We start from the raw sequence: 18318 nt of genomic DNA, 5'->3' as shown, positions 1-18318 counted from the left end.
ATCAAAGTCTATGAATTTTAGAACTGTTTTGAAGAAAAAAAACCATATCAAGTTGTTTCAGTTATTAAGCTACTGTTACGATTTTAAGATCGAGTTCTAAAATATGAATGAAAACACTAAACGTTAGATACGTATAACTGTTTACAACATTGTAACTGTTCAGCTAATTGTGTATAAATGCAATGCACAGTGTTTGATTAGATGATTTTATGGTTGATAGTCAATTTTTAAAAGTAAAAACTGTACTACATCATACCATCATGATACGTTCCATAATTAAACTTATATGGAATAATATTTTGCGGCCACTTCATGGATTCGTTCTTGATGAAGATTTTCTTTTCACGGTTGCGTTTTGCAAATGTTTTCTATAAAGAAAAATGCTGTTTGTTAACATCATAGCCTTTTGGATGCAAAGCCCTTAGATTCGCACATGCTAAAAAACTGTTATGCAATATTTGAGCACCCCTTTTAAAGTGGTATGCATTTTGTATCATAATACACACGTGCTATTTTGATTAGTTGAAAAAGATCACTGAATATTACTGATTTTAGTTTGATATAATATCGACAGTTTACATTTCCTTTAATTGTAAGTTCAATAACACATGGCTCTGAAGGCAAATAATGTAAACAAACCTACCAGCCGATTCTCTGTTCTTTTATAATGTCCAACCAGTTCTTCGGTCTCCATAAATTTTGCCGGCTTTCTGTTGATATTCTTAGGCTATTTTTGTATCAAAACAGAAAATAACTTAAATGAGTTTAATCTAGTATGATATGTGCTTAACTATTCTGAAATACATGTAGTAATGTTGAAGATTTTTAAACCATACACTTTTAGAAAATGTAATGGAAGCAAGATAGAACATCATGGGATGAATGATTATTGAAAATATATCCGTATCCATTACCTGTCTCATACATTCCCCTCTCTAATTGTGTCATGAATTATATACCAAGTCATTATTTGACGTTATATTGTTTGTTTTGTCGTAATGCAATTTCTTAGGGTGTATTGTAAGACTTATGATTGATCTTAGGTTTTAATTAAAATAGACAGATAGGCAAATTTTTCGGGTAATATTTCCAAGATTGTAAAAAAATGTATTGGCATACAATATACAATATCAGTTAAATCAGAAGAAATTTGAAATGATATGGGTTGGAAGATGAAAAAAAATATATATTATTTGTTCGGAAGAATTTGGATATGCATTATGCATGTTCGGACCAAAATACCAAAAAGGATTTGTTCGGAGAGAGAGAGAGAGAGAGAGAGAGAGAGAGAGAGAGAGAGAGAGAGAGAGAGAGAGAGAGAGAGACACAGAGAGAGAGAGAGAGACAGAGAGAGAGAGAGAGAGAGAGAGAGAGAGAGAGAGAGAGTCATACTGATGGATACACAGATGTGAAAAGTTGAAATCAGATTACGAGGGGGGGGGGGTCTGAGAGATGTATTTTTATTTGCAATGCAATGGATCATATCCTCCCCACAACCCCTTCCTTCTTTTAGTCTGCATAAAGATAACGAAAATGTTTATCCAAACAAATCTGAAACGAACAAATACCTAATTCGTGCAAACAAATAACTCATTTCTCAGAATTAAATACCTAATTCGACCGAACAAATAATAAAACGTGCGAAGAAATCTCTTTTCTGTCCGAACTACTTAGATTTATTTTTTTTTCATCTGGACCTTTAAGCCGCCGTAGACATATTTGTTTTGTTATTCAGAATATTTCCTTTTCTTTTTCAGGTTTGACATACAGCTGTACAATACTTTAGAGACATCACAGTGACTTACTTTTGTTTTCTTCCCGTCGAGGAACACGATTGTTCTCTCAGCATATTCTTCTTCCGGTGAATTCTGGTCAAGGAGTGGCTTAAAGAATTGTAATTGGATAATTTAAACTTTCTTATTGAAAATTATGAAATTAACAAAGCAGGGTTAGACAATAATGCAGTATGCATTTTACGTCATTAGAGAAACGAATGGTGGGGTGTGATACCATTCACAATTAAAAGAATAAATAAAGGTCAGCGAAAAAAGGTTTAACTTGCTATCAAGGGACAAAAAGGCAAGTAATGGAATTGTAAGAGAAAAAGACCTTCTGAAGCAAAATCGACAAATGAAATTCAACACGTCACGTAATTACCTTCTCAAGCTCATTGGGATCGAACGGTCTCCTCTTTTTATTACTGTTGTCAGATCTTTGTAGCCGTACACGCGCCTGCGACGAGATTTGCCCTGTGACAAAATATTATTTTATCATTAAATATTTTAATAATTATTCGCAAATGCCGCAATGTTTATTCGTTATACGAATAGTATTATAAATTTCAGACAATACGTTGGATATAGAAGATTGTACTTCAAGCTCTTCATATATCTTACATTGAATGCCGTATAACATTTGTTGATAATAGTTTTATAGTATTGATATTATATATAGATATCATTTTTTTTAAATATGCGGCAAAAACATCTTTGGACAGACTATACCGGCATCTCATGAAGGAGCCAAACAGACAATAATATATGCTAGAAATAAAGTCGATCGTGCATATACACACAAACCTGCATGTAACGGTTTCACAAAGTATGCACACGATATCAGAATATAATGATAGGAGGCACAATAAACTTTTGAAATGTTCATTAACTTACGTTCAACGGATTTCGATAAGCTCATTGAAATCAGATAAAAAGCCAGAGAGATTCCGAGTAAAGACGACTTCCACATATTGACAATGTCAGACTTCACTAAGAAAACTGAGTTTGATGAGTCATTAATATGTACTGCTTTCATGAAATGTAATTTCATGTACGTAAACATTTGTTTTTTTTAATACATTCAATATAAAACAACGTCAGCCATGTTATGATAATACCTTATACGTGGTACGTAAAAGTTAAGCCATAACTGCAACGTTTTGCATGAATTTATTCCTAATGGTGTGATGGTTAATAAAATTTCTTGTCAAGTCGTGCACGACGTCTTGCGTCAGAAATTGTCCGACCATTTTTTTTTTTTAAATGTTAAACAGATGTTTGATAAGACAAAACGTTAATGTAAACATTGATACTCTCCAAAAGCACCCATCAATTGTTACGTTATGTTTTAATTATATTGAATTAAAAATTGATGGTTTTCCTTTGATTTTTATTACCTTGTTTGCAACAACGAGCAATGACTGATATTACCTAGCACACACTATGTAGCGCTTTTTTAAATTATCGATATGTAGAAACGAATACATGCTGTCATCATATTCAAACACATTATATCTCTCTGTCTAGACACTAAGTTGTTTATGGTTTTTTTTCATTATGAAAAGGAGTGCATTAAAGTACATGACACTCAAAACACGGGATTTTATTTTTTAACGTATCAAGAAATAACATAAAACGGGTAGGTCGTTTTAGTATGCAGCATTTTTCTTGATCTCATAACCCCTCCAACATTTTCTAAACCAAAAGATCAATTGTTTAATTAAGTCTAAATACAACAACATTTGCTATATAAAACTAGGACACAATTTACAGGTTTTCTTTGTTAATAAGTTTGTTTTTTTTAATTCATGTAAAGAAGTTTCCATATAGAATGTGATATGACATTAACCATACCAAACACAAACTGCTGTCTGAAGAGCATTGCTCAGATAAATGCATTTCCCATACACATATAATTGAGAAAGAATGCAAAAGCAAAGAGAAAAGTGCATATATCGCTTCCCTTGTCTTTGTTTAGACATGGGCGGTGATGTTTATTTTTCTCCCTTAGAATGTCATCTACCTGCGTTAGTTAAGCGGTGCACTTCAAGATCTCCCATTCTGTCTGTACTTTTATGTAATAAAAGAATAAACATATGAATTGATCCTCAGTTATTGTTTTAATTTTTACATTTTAAGTGTTTTTGACTGTAATAATAGCACGCATGAAATTTGTACTGTAACTATTCTAATGTATGTTATAAAAGACAAAATATATGAATAGATCCTCAGATGTTGATTGATATTTATATTTTTAAGTGTCTTTGTCTGTGACAACAACACAAATATATTTCGTGTTGTATTCTGTATATTCGTATTCGAGTTATCGTTCGTAACCCGACTTAATTCTCTCTATTTGATTAGGTATAGCACTTATCTTATTAGGGTTAGCAAATGGTTTTAGATACGGTTTTGTCTTAAAATACGTTGTTAATGTAAAAAAAAATGAATATGAAAGGATGCTGTGTTACTACAAAAACATTAATGAAATTTGACCATAGCATTTAACTCCACTATCTACCTATAATAAATGCAGTTGCTGAAGGCGAAGTGCATGGTTTCAGGAGAGCCTTGACAATAGTTTTTGAGGTGTGTGATCAAGAAATGGATCTGATACAGTGTAATAGGATTGATTATGTCAAAGGTTCTCTTAATTATTACATGTAATTATATAAATTGCTTAAAGCTTTTTCTCGACGCGGTACAACATAAAACATAATGGCATGTAAACAGAAAAAAAACATTCATTTTTCCCCCTTTTCAAATTGTTTTTTTCAAGATAAAAAGAAGATAATGGTGTGAAAATTTGACTCCATGCCATGAAATCGTACGAAAAGAAAATCCTATGATACTCTAAATAATACAAAATAGTGTATTTATATATTAGTGTTATGTTGTGTATGCATCATGCGTAAAACGAAGTCAGGGCTTGTGCACTATCTATCATTCCCCGATTACTTTTTGACATACTATGTGTAAAACAACACGTTATATAATTATGCTGACTGTTGTATAATAATGTAATTTATCCCAAAGAAAAAATTCATTATTACAAAGAACAGAAGACTTGATAATTCTAAACACAACTGGTTCAATTTGTTTTTATTCGCTTTTGAATACTTTCACTCGGGTTAGGAAACTGAAATATAGTCATGTTCAGCATCCTTTTCTTTACAATTGGCAAAACAACTAGCATCAATTGTAAAATCTTAAAGAGGAATTCCACTCAATCCTCAATGATCTAAAGCCATCGAGGAATTATATTTAGGCTCAGCTGAAGTTGTACCATACTGCTCATGTTTGATCAAAGATACTAAATATAAAAGAATGATATTATAGCCTGTCCCGGGTCGTTGCTTCCATTAAATGAGGTACAAATTAAAAATAAAATCGATGATAAATAGTTGTAGTTCGGTCGTAAAGGTATTTACGTTTATTAAGATATTTTGCAAACCAGGTGGAAGCGGAAATTTGGGACGGATTAAAATAATACCTTTGTTTCCTAAGTTAACTATTAAATAACAAAAATATATGACTACTGAAATAAATGATCTATCAAATAAGGTTCACTTATAAAGGTACACTTATATATCAAATAAGGTTTACTATGACAAGAGTATATGTGAGTACCCCCAATCATTACAAGTCAGCTTAGTATGCCATACAACATTTTAGTACAATGCCAAAGATAAAAACCCGTAACACCCCTTCCAAGTATCCATCTACTAGGAAACGGACACCCTCACGGAGTCCCTCCAATGACCCAATGATAGCAACTCGGACACGTTTGGTCAATCGTTCTACTAATAATAGCACAGGGCCCACGTCATCTTCAGTGTCACAAGCCAAACCCATTCGAAGGCTGTATTTCCAGTTCCAAAGTCTTTTTTACCATTTATAACCCAAGATCATGAGCCAAAGCAACTCCATGTGTCTGGTACACCTACATCTCAATCTTTTCCGTAGCCAATAACCAGTGTTGGTGCATCACTTGATACGTATGTACATCAGTTAGACAGTATACCCCAACTAAACCCTGGGTTTTCTGTCTGGGTTTACTCTGGGTTTACTTCGGGTTTACTAGAGTGGACCCAGAGTAAACCCAAATTAAACCCAGAGTGGACACAGAGAGTAAACCCGGTCAGAAGTATACCACTGTAAGCAGACGGTAACTGTGTATTTGGAATATACAAGGGGTAGGAATTACAGGCAGTAGGATAGTAAGATTAAAATACTAGTCTGCTTTCACACTTAAGTGCATAAAGTTGACATCAAAAGCAATTTCAAAATATTCAGAGTAAACCCCAGGTAAACCCAAAGTAAACCCTGAGTGGACCCAATTTGTTTAAAAAGTAAACCCAAAGTAAACCCCAAGTAAACCCAAAAAGTAAACCCGGGGTTTATTTGGGGTTTACTCTGGTGTTAGGTTGGGTCTGATCGGTACTGTATATTAAGCACAAAGAACTGAATATGCATAAAAACATATTCTGTTCATATGGAATTCACTCGTCTAAACTTGGTACTTCAGTTTTTTTCTTGACACATTACTGAGTGTTTTTTTTTCTTTTACTTATTTTCCCGAACTCTTTCATCAGTTTACCCATATCAAATGTATTAAGTCACAAATCAAATACTGAATAAATAACTTTCCTCCTAACCTTCATCCTCCATCCCTCCCTACTAGCCATTGTTTATTTTTAAATTTAATCCCGTTTTGTCCATTTTCGGGGTTTGTAGGTACAAGTCGACTTGTAAACAAACGCCTATGATATAACTGTTTTGATGGCGGAGTTTGCCCATGGCAGGCTTTCTCACATCTTGATGTACGCAACTGTTCCGAAGGCCTGTTCAAAGCTTGGGATGAGGTGGTCAAATGTTCCTATGATCCACTTAACCTACCCATGAATCATGTACACATAGCATACATTATTGTTCAAGCATTTGATTACACTGACTTCTTTCAATAAATGACTCTAACATTCGATTGCATTCGTTATTGTGAATAATATTTTGCTTGAACATTTGATTGCTTTGAGTATCGAGACTGGTTGACATTGGTTGAACATTTGATTTGTTTATTGTACAGTCGGTCATATACCTGCTCACCAAGTGGGTGGCAGATCGGTTGTTTAAATATTGGTAAATAAGAAATGAGCCATGACCAAAATATTCTATTGGTGATCTGCTGTTTTATAATGGAATATCCCTTAGAAACAGCAGACTTGATTAACTCAAATTATTAACTCGAATTTATTCGGGTTTGATCACTTTCATTTGGGTAGGTTAAATCAAATAAAATCGGATTCAGCATCCGTGCCCATTGTAATTGGCGAAATAATAAGCAACAACCGTAACCTTTTGCCCAAACCTACCCAACCCTCAGACATTGTATGTAGATGCATGTTTTTGATTTAATTATTATTTATCTTCAAATTTCTATCATGTACATATATATGTTTTTGGAACGATTTGCTATTTGAAATTCATTAATATTTGTATATTTGTTGCAATGGTATTCTAAAATCAAAAGAATTTTTAACAACTGTCTAACAATCATTAGTTTGTGGTTAGAAATGCAATAATTGAAATGTTAACTTGTAATTTTTGCTAACATTAGGTTTATTCGTTGTGTAACAAATACTGCTGTTGTTCACCATTATATTTTCAGTTTACTTTCAGGCTTTAAAAAATCAAAAGTTCTTCTTGAAAATGTATCAATTACTTTACAACTCAATGTTTTTATGTCGTTATGATTTATCGTTCTTAAAAATTCATTTACACAGTAATTTTTTTTTATAATGATTACGTAGCTAATTGCAATGAAATTACTTTAACAGTTTAGAGATGTGAATTCACGCCCTTTTCGTCTAAAGACGTGTACATACTCCAAATATGCACGTTTTTGGAGCAGGAGCTCAGTTAGTTTACCCGTATTTCCGTTTAATTGCATTGCATAATTCGTGCTAAAAGTTCAAACCTTTCGCTGTGATGGCATAGTTTCTAGATGTACATTCCTGTGTTTACTAGAAGTTGAATCATTTTAACTGTTTTAAAAAAAAAACTTGATCAAATACCCTTTTGAACAACGTTTGATGAAATATGTGACTGTTTAATCACTGAAATTAATCCATGACAGAACTTTAAACAGTATCTGTGTTTTCTGATCCCAATGAACGTCTTCATCCTATAAAAGACACAAAATATATCTTTAGCATACAATGGCGCATTTCAAAGCATGATACATTTTTAAAACATGTTCATTGGCTCTACAATCGTCATAACAGCTTCCCTAACAAAGTATCCGTAAAAAAAACATAATAATCAAAAAAAAAAAAAAAAATACAGGTACTAACCGAAATATCCAAAGACCGGAAATTGACACGAACTTCTGCATCCACACCCAATTGAACAGCATTTCAGGACTTAAAAGACACAATAAAGATCATTTTTTTTATAAGGAAAAGGATAATTTATGACTAGTTTTGTCGACTTTTGGATAAATTAATACCATAATACATGTCACTTAATTATTTAATTTTTTTCATCGTTAAGTGATACACTAATAAAAATAAAACAACATAGCATGCATGGCACGTTAATAGATAATATGAGTTACAGACATTTTGTTTTTCACGTGACAAACGAATCATGCTATTTACACATAAAAAAGACAGTAAATAAGCGGTATAGCTAATGTAACATGTAAAATAGAATGCATGCACAACACCACTATATTTGGATATTCGGAAAATATTTACCAGAGGGACAGTGAAAGTCCGTGTAACAAGCCATCTGATTGGTTGGACAGTCACACGTTGTTACAATATCGCTGACTGGGCATTGTCCAGGTTTCTGCCAATTAAACTGACCAACAACAGCCTGCAAATCGATTGTAGATAACATTAAAACCCTTTTTGAACATATTTTGCCGATATTTTTTTTCTCTCGTGAATAAAGCGGTATTCTTCATTGTTTCATTTTAACCGGTACATTAAAAAATAAACAGAAAAAGTAAAGGAATCAACATCGTTTATGTCATGATTATAATTCGATATTAATCAATCGATATTAATTGGCAAAAACACAGATCATGTTGGTTTCAATTCTGCTGTATTCGTGCAATTTTTAATTTTTATGCAATATCACATCGATGAAAAATACTATATTCAGTTTTCTATTAAAAACCATTAGGTAGAAACAAAATGTATAAGACTTCCAGTGGTTAAAGCTTGGCAGTTGGAATATTTTTTTTTAATTTTAAAACCATGGAATTAACACGACTTACACTAGTGAAATTCTAAATATTAGACACATTATGGGTCTTTAATGAAACTTGTAATAATATGAATTATTTATAAAAATTGTTTGTCATACATTGTCTACAATATTGTCTTTTAAATATTGCATTGTGCTTTCAACAATATTCTTTTGAATTGAATTCAATAAAGTTTGTTTTTAAAAAAATATGTGTATTTTTTGATTGATTAATTTGATTTACAATGGTTAATGTCGCTGAATCGATCCAGTATATTCACTTCATAATTATAGAATTTATCAAAAGTAACTATTATATCTTGTAGTTTTTACTAACCATATTTTAGATTAAATCAGTTCATATAAGATGCACATTCCAATTCTTTTTCTTTTCTTTGATATATTGAAACAATAGAAACATGACTGACAAAAAAATACTGCATTTCTACTTTACCGTTGTATGCTACAAAAAAAATATATCCTTTCAATTAAGAGTACTTACATTTATCGACAGAAATCCAACAATTATCCAAATCATTTTGTTACAGGTAGGTTTGGCCTCCGACGTTTTTAACAATACTATGCATATCAAAAACAAAACCACTGTTTTATAGAACGTTGATTCATTTTTGGACAAAAGCCAAACTTTACTGGTCCTTCAACTTGTAATCATTACGCAATGCTTTTTGTCAAAACTGATCATAAGTGTAATTGACCAAGAGTTTATTTGATAGACTGTTTTGATGAATAGTGTTTTCTGTTGTGATATTTGTTGCAAACTTAAGCTTGTCATGAAACAAGCAAAATGTTGACTGGTTAGAATAAAGTAAAGTTTTAACTTGTGAATAAATTTTTATCACTGCAACTATAAAAATTTAATTGAAATTAAATAAAATCAATTTTCATTACTCATTACCAGTAAATTCAATTCTATTTTCATTCCATTTGTTTACGCTTTATACATGTATATAGCGTAAGTAAATAGAATAAAAAAAATGGAATTAAATTTACTGGTAATGAGTTAGTTAATTGAACGTTAACTGAAATGTTTGAAACGATTGTTGAAAGGAGAGGTCATACCATTAGGTCATATTATAGTTACCTTTCTGTCACCTTTCAGCGAAATATTTATCATGCAATCAAACTATGGCATGGTAGTATTAAAGCCACAACCAAAGAAAACATCTGATAGATGTTAGAACATACAAGAGGACAGGGAGTTGCGATGTATTGTAATAAAATAAGGAAATTGGGATGACCTGAAAAACGTCAATTGTAAATCGCATTGTAAATTGAACAAATATTTCAAGACACCGTTGTTATCAAAGCAGGTTACTATAATTAAAGCATTTTAATAGAAGGACACCTGAACGAACTCAAACAACCCTACAAAACATAATTCCGATTGACATCAATTCCTTGATCAATTAGGGTTTGATTGTGTTCTGCTGTCATCAAATTTTATGTCAAAACTTTGATTCATTATTCAACCTTCATTTTCTTTAACCGAAAAAGACCGCATTCTGTGTCCGTAGAAACAAAAGTGAATTACCATTTAAAACGAAGTAATGAACATCAAAATATTTTAGAAAATGAGCGCTTAACACTTTTTTGAGACATTCAATCACACAATTTATACTAGCATACCATGACAATTTAATTTAAAAGAAAAAAGAACCTTAAACATTAGAAACTGCTTTTTAAAATAAAAAAAGTTATCCCTTAAATATTGTAGTTTGATTTAATTTCTCCTTTTCACTTTATAAGTTGTAGACTAGGTATACTTTTTTCTGAAATTAAATTCTGTCTTGCATTGCAATTTATGCTTTCAGTGTATGAATTTATCTTAAGCACATTGCCAAAGATAAGAGAGAGATAATTTCATTAACAATGCAAGTTTCATATCAACGTGTTGTATTTATCATCAAGATAGAAAGTAACACAATTCACAATTACGAGATCAAACAATTTTAGTTTTATTGCTTTATTAGTGTTTTCATAGGGGAAAAAGATGCATCATTTACTTTGTTTTATATGTTAGAAAAAAATAATAGTTTAAAAAAAGTATAAAAATAATATATATTTCTAATGTTAGTAGTTACAATGCCTTTTACTTTTTTATATACAATACAAAAAATAAACAACCATGTGCATATTTATACATACATTAGATGTCCATAGTGATACACATGTTTGTGTGGTAATTAAAAACGTGCTCTTTTTCAAGATTCTGTCGTTCCCTCATTTGGCTTGCAAATCCGGCTTCCACTGCTATTGCTAGCCTACCTAGCTATATCTATTTAAATTAAAATACATTCGTTAAGTTTCAAACTTTCAATGCAAGTCTTATACTGCAAATGTTTTAAATTTGGGAAGTTGGAATCAATTAATACAAGAGATGGTACTAAGGAACTTTAGTTTTATATTAATCATGCATATAGGGTTCAAGTGAAAATTGTCTGCTCACCTTTATCGATAATCCGTCACATATTTACATGTATTTTCGTCTGTTGCAGATGACATGACAAATATGTATTGCCATTAGCAGGGAAACAGTATATTATTTCGATTTCACGTTTTTTTTTCTCTACATTACAGCTGATAATCAATGTTAGTTGAAAGCTTTAATCAAGAAGGGAATTGACATATTTTCTAAGCGTTTTAGTGATTTCATTCTTATCTCATCTCCTTCGTTAGAAGAGTTCAATTGAACGGTGTATAGCTATTTTGTACCACGACATAATGCTATCAATCCGGAACAAAATGGCGTTTCAAACGGATATCAGACATATTGTGACAATGTAGCCTTCCACCTTAACAAGTAAAAATTTCCAATGAAATTAATAATGAAGATTATCATTATTCTTTAGTTTCTTTTTCAATTTTGTCTTTCATTTTGTTTTCTTACATATTCTTTTTAACTTAATTTATTAGTCCCCTACCGATTTTCACCGGAGGGAACTATAGCTTTCCTCTGCGTCCGTCAGTCCGTCCGTCCGTCCGTCTGTCTGTCTGTCCGTCTGTCCGTCCGTCTGTCTGTCCCACTTCAGTTTTCCACACTTTTTCCTTTAACCGTTTGAGGAATAATATGAATTTGTTAAACAGCTTCAAAATGTCATACTACAGATCAAGTCTACACTTTTGTAGCGTCTGGTTGACATATTTTCGATGGAAATAATTTTTTATATTCCAATTTTTAATGTTCGGGTTCGATATTCTGCATAACAGTGCTTTGTTTCCACAATTTCAACAAACCGGTAGGGGACGGGTAATGCTTATACAATACTCTCAGAATGCTTGACGTTTAATTTATTATTCATTTATCGAATTTAATTTTTTTTTAAATATAACTAAATGTATTGTGTTATTTATTACACTTGATGTGTGTATGCAAAGAGAATTTGTATATTCGTAAATCTATTCTGCAGAATGTCAGAGAGGGAGAGAGAGAGAGAGAGAGAGAGAGAGAGAGAGAGAGAGAGAGAGAGAGAGAGAGAGAGAGAGAGAGAGAAAGAAAGAGAGAGAGAGAGAGAGAGAGAGAGAGAGAGATTACAACAAATTTTAAAAAATGAGGGCATGACATATGTGATATGTATATATACAAGAAGAATTTTATTCAACATGTTTTTCATATTGCAACATTGAAATATTTCAAAAAGCAATGTTTTTCAATTAAGTTTGAAATAATTTCCAGAATAAAATAAGAATTTGGATAATGCAACTACCATGTAGGTTTTCTAGTAGAGGTATTAATGTTCATTTAATCCTCGATAGTTTTGTTGTCCTTTTCGTGCAACTGGTTGGTTTTAAAACAGTTCTAAATCAAACGGTCCACATAAAGACGAAAACAAAAAAAAACATTTACTTCAACTAGCTCATACAGATTGATATTGAGGAGTTATGTAGAACCCAAATAATGGAAAGGTGGGCGCTGAAGATTTACGTTCATGACATAATGTTTATTTAATGATGTCAAATGTCGTAATTAATATAATTAAAATGGCACACACCACTTGCACTCATAGATAATAAATTTAAGGTTAAACTCCCCTCATTAGTTAATTAATATGATTCAGTTGATGCATTCTGCATTCGAGAACATCAATCAAAACTTGTCAAAACAAATTTGTGGCAGTTTTTTCCCATTCATTTTAAGGATAGATTTAACCACTGTGTTATGACTTCGAAATAGTTTTGGACCAAGCAGTTATTCAAAACCTGCGTTTACCTCTCGTAATGATTTTTTTGTACATCTCTGGACCGAACATTTAATCAAACCCAGTTATTCTGATTGTGCACTTTACTGCACGTTAGAAAGAAGCAATACATGATTTGGAAAACCCGGATAAAATCCTAAACCATTTATTTTCTTATATTATTTCTTTCAATAAGCCAGGTGTATACAAAGAATTTAACTTACAAGGACATTAAAACATTTGATATGGTAAATACCCATAACATCTAGGGTGTCTGGTGGTTTATCAACCGATAAAATGTCTTAATGGCGCCTTTGTTAGTGTCAAAAAGGGATGGTTATTGAAACCTGCTCTCTGTGTGTGGAGTTCTCTTTTTCATCGTTTTAATCTATTGCATAAAATATTATTATATTGTTTCATGATTACAAATTCATATTATGATAAAAATGTTTCATATGAACAATTACATTTAAGAGAGAGAGAGAGAGAGAGAGAGAGAGAGAGAGAGAGAGAGAGATCGAGAGAGATCACTTGTACTACGTGCTTGAGGGGGAGATAAAGAAAAAGAAAAAGAAATTTCCCAAATGTTTAACTGAATGTCGTTTAATCGTTCTCCTGTGTAGCAGTGCTCTACTGTGTGTAAAATATGAAACATGACATTCAGAGAACAATTTTATTACATTTTCCAAATGTAATAAACAGCAGTAACAGATAAGCAACAAATCTGTTTGTGTTGAAAACATTTTGTATAGATGTATTTTCAGGTCAGCATCATATGTGCTTAATCTGTAAAAAAAAAAAACACAATTATGCTTAAATTAAAGATTATCAGAACAATTCAAACATTCCATAAACGAGGTGTATTTTATAACTTATTCTGTTTTCAATTATAAAATATTATTTAACTTTCACTCATTTTCGTCTTATCCAGAAAGGAAGAAGACAAAAAGAGCGTTAAGAAAATCAATGATGTTATTTCAAACATGGAGAGAGAGCAGGCGATATGCCTCATACTAGTAGGTAAGTCACCGCTAGAATACTACCAGCCAATCGAGAAACCCTTCCTATATTAATATAGTTATTTATTAATGAATAGAAACATTAGTAGTAGTGATAACCCGCAGTGGAACACCGAGAAGAAAAAAAAAACTTACATTTCTTTCTGCTGCATCGCTGAAGGCAGGATTGCCTTGTTACGAAGTTATTCTCATTTCCATCACAGCCGCCGTAGATGAAAGGGATGCATTCATTTGTAGCTCTGTTATACCACCATCTTTGAAAGTAACCGTAGCAATTACCAGGCTTAAGTGGTTGACTACAGACGTCCACTGTTGAAGAAAACTCAGATCAAATGAAAGTTGAATTGTAGGTTGCATCGTTTAAATGCAGAATGGTCTATCAAATTTTTGTATTTATAAGTTTCTTTTTTTTTCTTAATTTTAATTATTAAAATGACCCATTTCAAATCAAAATGAAGTGACGTAAAATTGTAAAGAAAAAAAAAATCAAAAGTGATTTCTGAAAAAGAACATTACCAAAGTTTTTTAAATAAGAATCACTTATTTTAGCTGCATAAATAACGTGGTTTTAAAATTACAGGAAATAGCACTAGAATAAGAGAGATAGACATGAAAGAACAGAAAGAAAAAAAACGTCGAGTTCCTCCTACTTTCAAATGCTTTTGTCGTCTAACGAATACACATATTATCTAAAGTATACAACAGACACTTACAGCATCCTATCAATGTACAACCGATGTTGCCATTTCCTGAGCAGAAACAAGTATTACATCCGTCTATGGCAGGAAAACTCTGTCCTTCGGAGTAGTAACGACCATTGTAAAAACAACCTATAAAAACATATAAATGTATCGGTTAGTCGTGTGTTTTTTTAGTATAAGGTACATCATTTGTCTGATTTTCAAGGGAAAAACCAGTAGAGTATGGCGTGCGTATTGTTAATAATCCTATTGGCATGCAGTTTTTATACACTCCAAATGGTGAATACATTATATGAATTCTTATAAAGTTTACCTCTCTGGGGACCGGTTGAAAAATCTGGTGCCCGGCACTCACGACGACATCCACATCCGTAGGAACAGCATTTAAGATCTAGTATAGAAAAGATATATTAAATGTCAATGCATTTAAACATTGAATCATTCATGATATAGGAAGAAACGAAGAATAACAGATAAGTCGAATCCACTTCCGTTAGAGCTGATTTTTTAATCTCAGAAAAAAAGACCCTAAAAATATTTCAGTCACGCATGTATTCCATGTTCATTTTTCAAAAACTTCATACCCCTTGCTTTTCAATCGATACATAAGTTGGATAAAAACTCAAAAAGGTTCAATGCAATTGGTGATTTACAACATATCAATGATTTTTTTTGATTTGAACAAAGAGTTGCATACATTTGTAACCATTTAAAATCGTAATGCGTATTGCAATTAAATAAAACACGCATAGTATGACTGTTGTTGAGTGCCACATCGGCAAAACCAATAATAGACTAAAAAAAGATTAACAGTGTTTAGTGTCTCACCTTCACTATGCTATAAACAATGTATTACTGTAAACAAAATACAAATGTAAACGATGTACAAATGCAAACAATGTACAACAGTAAACAGTGTACGACTGTGAACATTGTACATGTGTGGACAATTCAAAACTGAAAACGTTGTACGGCTGTGAATAATGTACAAATGTAAATACTATATAATGAACACCTACAAAGATTGTAAATATACAAACAATATACACTTGTAAAGATTTGTACTACTGTACACAATGTACATTTGTACAAATGCAAACCAATGATGTATTTACCCTAAATAAGTCTTTTAAAAAGCAAGATAAACATATTTATGACTGGCTGCAGAAGAATTGCATCAATACTACACTGTTATTTATTAGTATTAGTCTAAGAGTACTTAACAAGACAATTTCTAAACTACATTGTTTTTAATAGTCATAAGGTTAATGACATTTCATGCAAAAATAATGATTTAAATTTCATGATAAAGGTTATTTGATAAGTGTGTTCCTTTTTTAATCAACTTAAGTTTGTTTTATTTTAATGATTCATTTTAGGTCAACAAGCATTTTCGTGTCCCTAAAGTTTATTTAAAGATATTTATTGCAATTTAATTAACTCAAGAAATCTTATTATTTTATAAGCAAGCGCTTACTTAAATAATTATATCATATGATTAATATAAATTTGTTGATGATTTATATATCACTCTGAACTTAACTTACATTTACATCAACTCCATCTTAAAAATCATTATTCATTTTAAACAAAATGAATTTGGTTATTATAATGATTGCCGTTTGACGTAATTTGTCGCGAGTTCTTAGTTATATGTTTAACTGCTTTTAAATCAGTAATGTTTATGTTGGTTTGACAGAAGAATACTGTCGGATCGTATCCGTTACATGCAAATTATGTTTTTAATCCTATTTCCATGATCGACGTTGTATTATTAATAGCACGATAAACCCTACCTAAAACCAAAAAAAAAAAAAATGCAGATCAAAACAAAACCAAAAATCAGAATGCGATTTTTGAAAACATGATTTTGAATAACTCAAATTTTTGGGCTGATCCTTTTCAAATAAAAAAGAGATAGTCTTAAAAGCATTGCGGGGCATAATTCATTATATGATAATTTCATGAATTTCATGAAATTTGAATTTAAACTGCACTATGTGTAACATAACCAAAACGAATACTTCACTTTCTCATTAAATATTGGAAATTTTGTATCAACTCATGAAGGGAAGGGCGTATGTTCTTCTTTGAGCAACAAAGTTATTTTGTTTAAAGATGCCTTAGCTTTTAACATATAAAAGCTTGGGGTAAAATTACAACTTACTCATTATAATATCATAACTTAACAGAAATAGATAACAATTAAACTGCTTTGGCACTCATTCTGCAATGTGCATTGGTTTAGTTGATTGACTGCAATTGCACATATACAGCACTGTATTGCATCTATTTAATTTAGTTAATACAAATTTTTGCCTGTAAATCGATTTATTTCCTGCTACAGAAACGTGTTAACACGTATAATTTATGATGACATGGTGATTGCTCGTACTGTTAAAACTAATCGATTTCTATTTCGTTAAGTTATCTATTCGTTTAAAATTAGGTGAAGTTGTCCTCATTTTGGGATTTTTTTTCGTTGATACATATTTCAGAAACATTGATTTTGATTCTTGATTTTCTTTGATACATCTTAATGAAAACATATAAATTGGAACCATTTTTGTGAATTCATATATCACAATTATTAAATGATCATCTGTTTTATTTGATTTTAAAAGTTCCCATTATACTTCGTTGTATTGCTGTGGAAATTTTAACATGCACCAACGTTATACAAATTATAATTGGTAATCAAAAAACTTAGAGGCTTACTATATGGACAGTCGAAGTCACTAGTGCACCCAGGAGGACCGGGAGGACAGAGACAATCCGTGATGACGTCAGACCTAGAGCACCTGCCGGGCTTCTCCCCTGGAATTCCTGTGTGGTACTTTCCCGCCAGAGCTGTCGCCAAAACCTTACGTGGATAAATTTGAAAAAAAAAAAAACAACAACAGAACTAATGAAAAATGACAATAATAAACCGTAACCATCTCAAAAATGAAATAATTTGGGTATAAATCTCACTTTGAATGCCATCTTAAATGAACACTGATTGATAAATGAAATTAAAAATGTTATTGTTTTGACAAATTATTATTATTGAAAATTTAAGTCGATAGTAGATATGAAGTATGCATATGTAATTAATTCACCTATTTCGTACAAAAAAACTTTTATGGAAACATAAGAGAAATAAAGACATATTGAACATGAATAAAACCAAGTATTTTGCGAAAAAACATCAAATGACTAAAATGTAAATATTATTATAAAACGATGGTAACAGAATTGATAAAAATATTTTTTCACATTAAAATCAACTTACAGTCAGAAACAAAAGTAGCCCAATCATAATGAATGCTGTTCTTATTGTTAATGCAGAGTTTAAAATTTTACAATTGATTATATAAGGTAATTTAATACG

At 31.5% G+C, this 18318-nt stretch overlaps 2 protein-coding genes across 2 annotated transcripts; both read right to left on the bottom strand.

Moving 5' to 3' along the window:
* Positions 1–7863: 7863 nt before the first annotated feature.
* Positions 7864–9640, bottom strand: LOC128171287 (WAP four-disulfide core domain protein 18-like). The gene is made up of 4 exons (XM_052837058.1): positions 9532–9640; positions 8534–8654; positions 8129–8197; positions 7864–7959 (listed from the first exon to the last, which is right to left on the bottom strand). The coding sequence occupies exons 1-4, from the start codon at positions 9565–9567 to the stop codon at positions 7955–7957; spliced, it is 231 nt and encodes a 76-aa protein (XP_052693018.1). The 5' UTR covers positions 9568–9640; the 3' UTR covers positions 7864–7954.
* Positions 9641–13853: 4213 nt separating this feature from the next.
* On the bottom strand, positions 13854–18318 carry LOC128171283 (carboxypeptidase inhibitor SmCI-like). The gene is made up of 6 exons (XM_052837052.1): positions 18220–18318; positions 17664–17808; positions 15259–15336; positions 14958–15074; positions 14380–14553; positions 13854–14011 (listed from the first exon to the last, which is right to left on the bottom strand). The coding sequence occupies exons 1-6, from the start codon at positions 18244–18246 to the stop codon at positions 14007–14009; spliced, it is 546 nt and encodes a 181-aa protein (XP_052693012.1). The 5' UTR covers positions 18247–18318; the 3' UTR covers positions 13854–14006.

The sequence above is a fragment of the Crassostrea angulata genome, chromosome 2 (assembly GCF_025612915.1).
Source record: "Crassostrea angulata isolate pt1a10 chromosome 2, ASM2561291v2, whole genome shotgun sequence".
NCBI classification, from domain to species: domain Eukaryota; kingdom Metazoa; phylum Mollusca; class Bivalvia; order Ostreida; family Ostreidae; genus Magallana; species Magallana angulata.
Note: the sequence above shows the minus strand (reverse complement) of the source record. Positions and strands in the feature narration are given on the sequence as shown.

What these genes read in the sequence shown, in the direction of transcription:
- LOC128171283 (XM_052837052.1), bottom strand. Translation starts at nt 18,246, where the DNA reads ATGATTGGGCTACTTTTGTTTCTGACT. An exon ending in TGACTTCGACTGTCCATATA is followed by an intron (nt 15,337 to 17,663) that starts GTAAGCCTCTAA and finishes TTTCTATACTAG; the next exon opens with ATCTTAAATGCTGTTCCTAC. An exon ending in TTGTACATTGATAGGATGCT is followed by an intron (nt 14,554 to 14,957) that starts GTAAGTGTCTGT and finishes TTTCTTCAACAG; the next exon opens with TGGACGTCTGTAGTCAACCA.
- LOC128171287 (XM_052837058.1), bottom strand. Translation starts at nt 9,567, where the DNA reads ATGATTTGGATAATTGTTGGATTTCTGTCGATAAAT. An exon ending in TTGGATTTCTGTCGATAAAT is followed by an intron (nt 8,655 to 9,531) that starts GTAAGTACTCTT and finishes ATCGATTTGCAG; the next exon opens with GCTGTTGTTGGTCAGTTTAA. An exon ending in GGACTTTCACTGTCCCTCTG is followed by an intron (nt 8,198 to 8,533) that starts GTAAATATTTTC and finishes GTGTCTTTTAAG; the next exon opens with TCCTGAAATGCTGTTCAATT.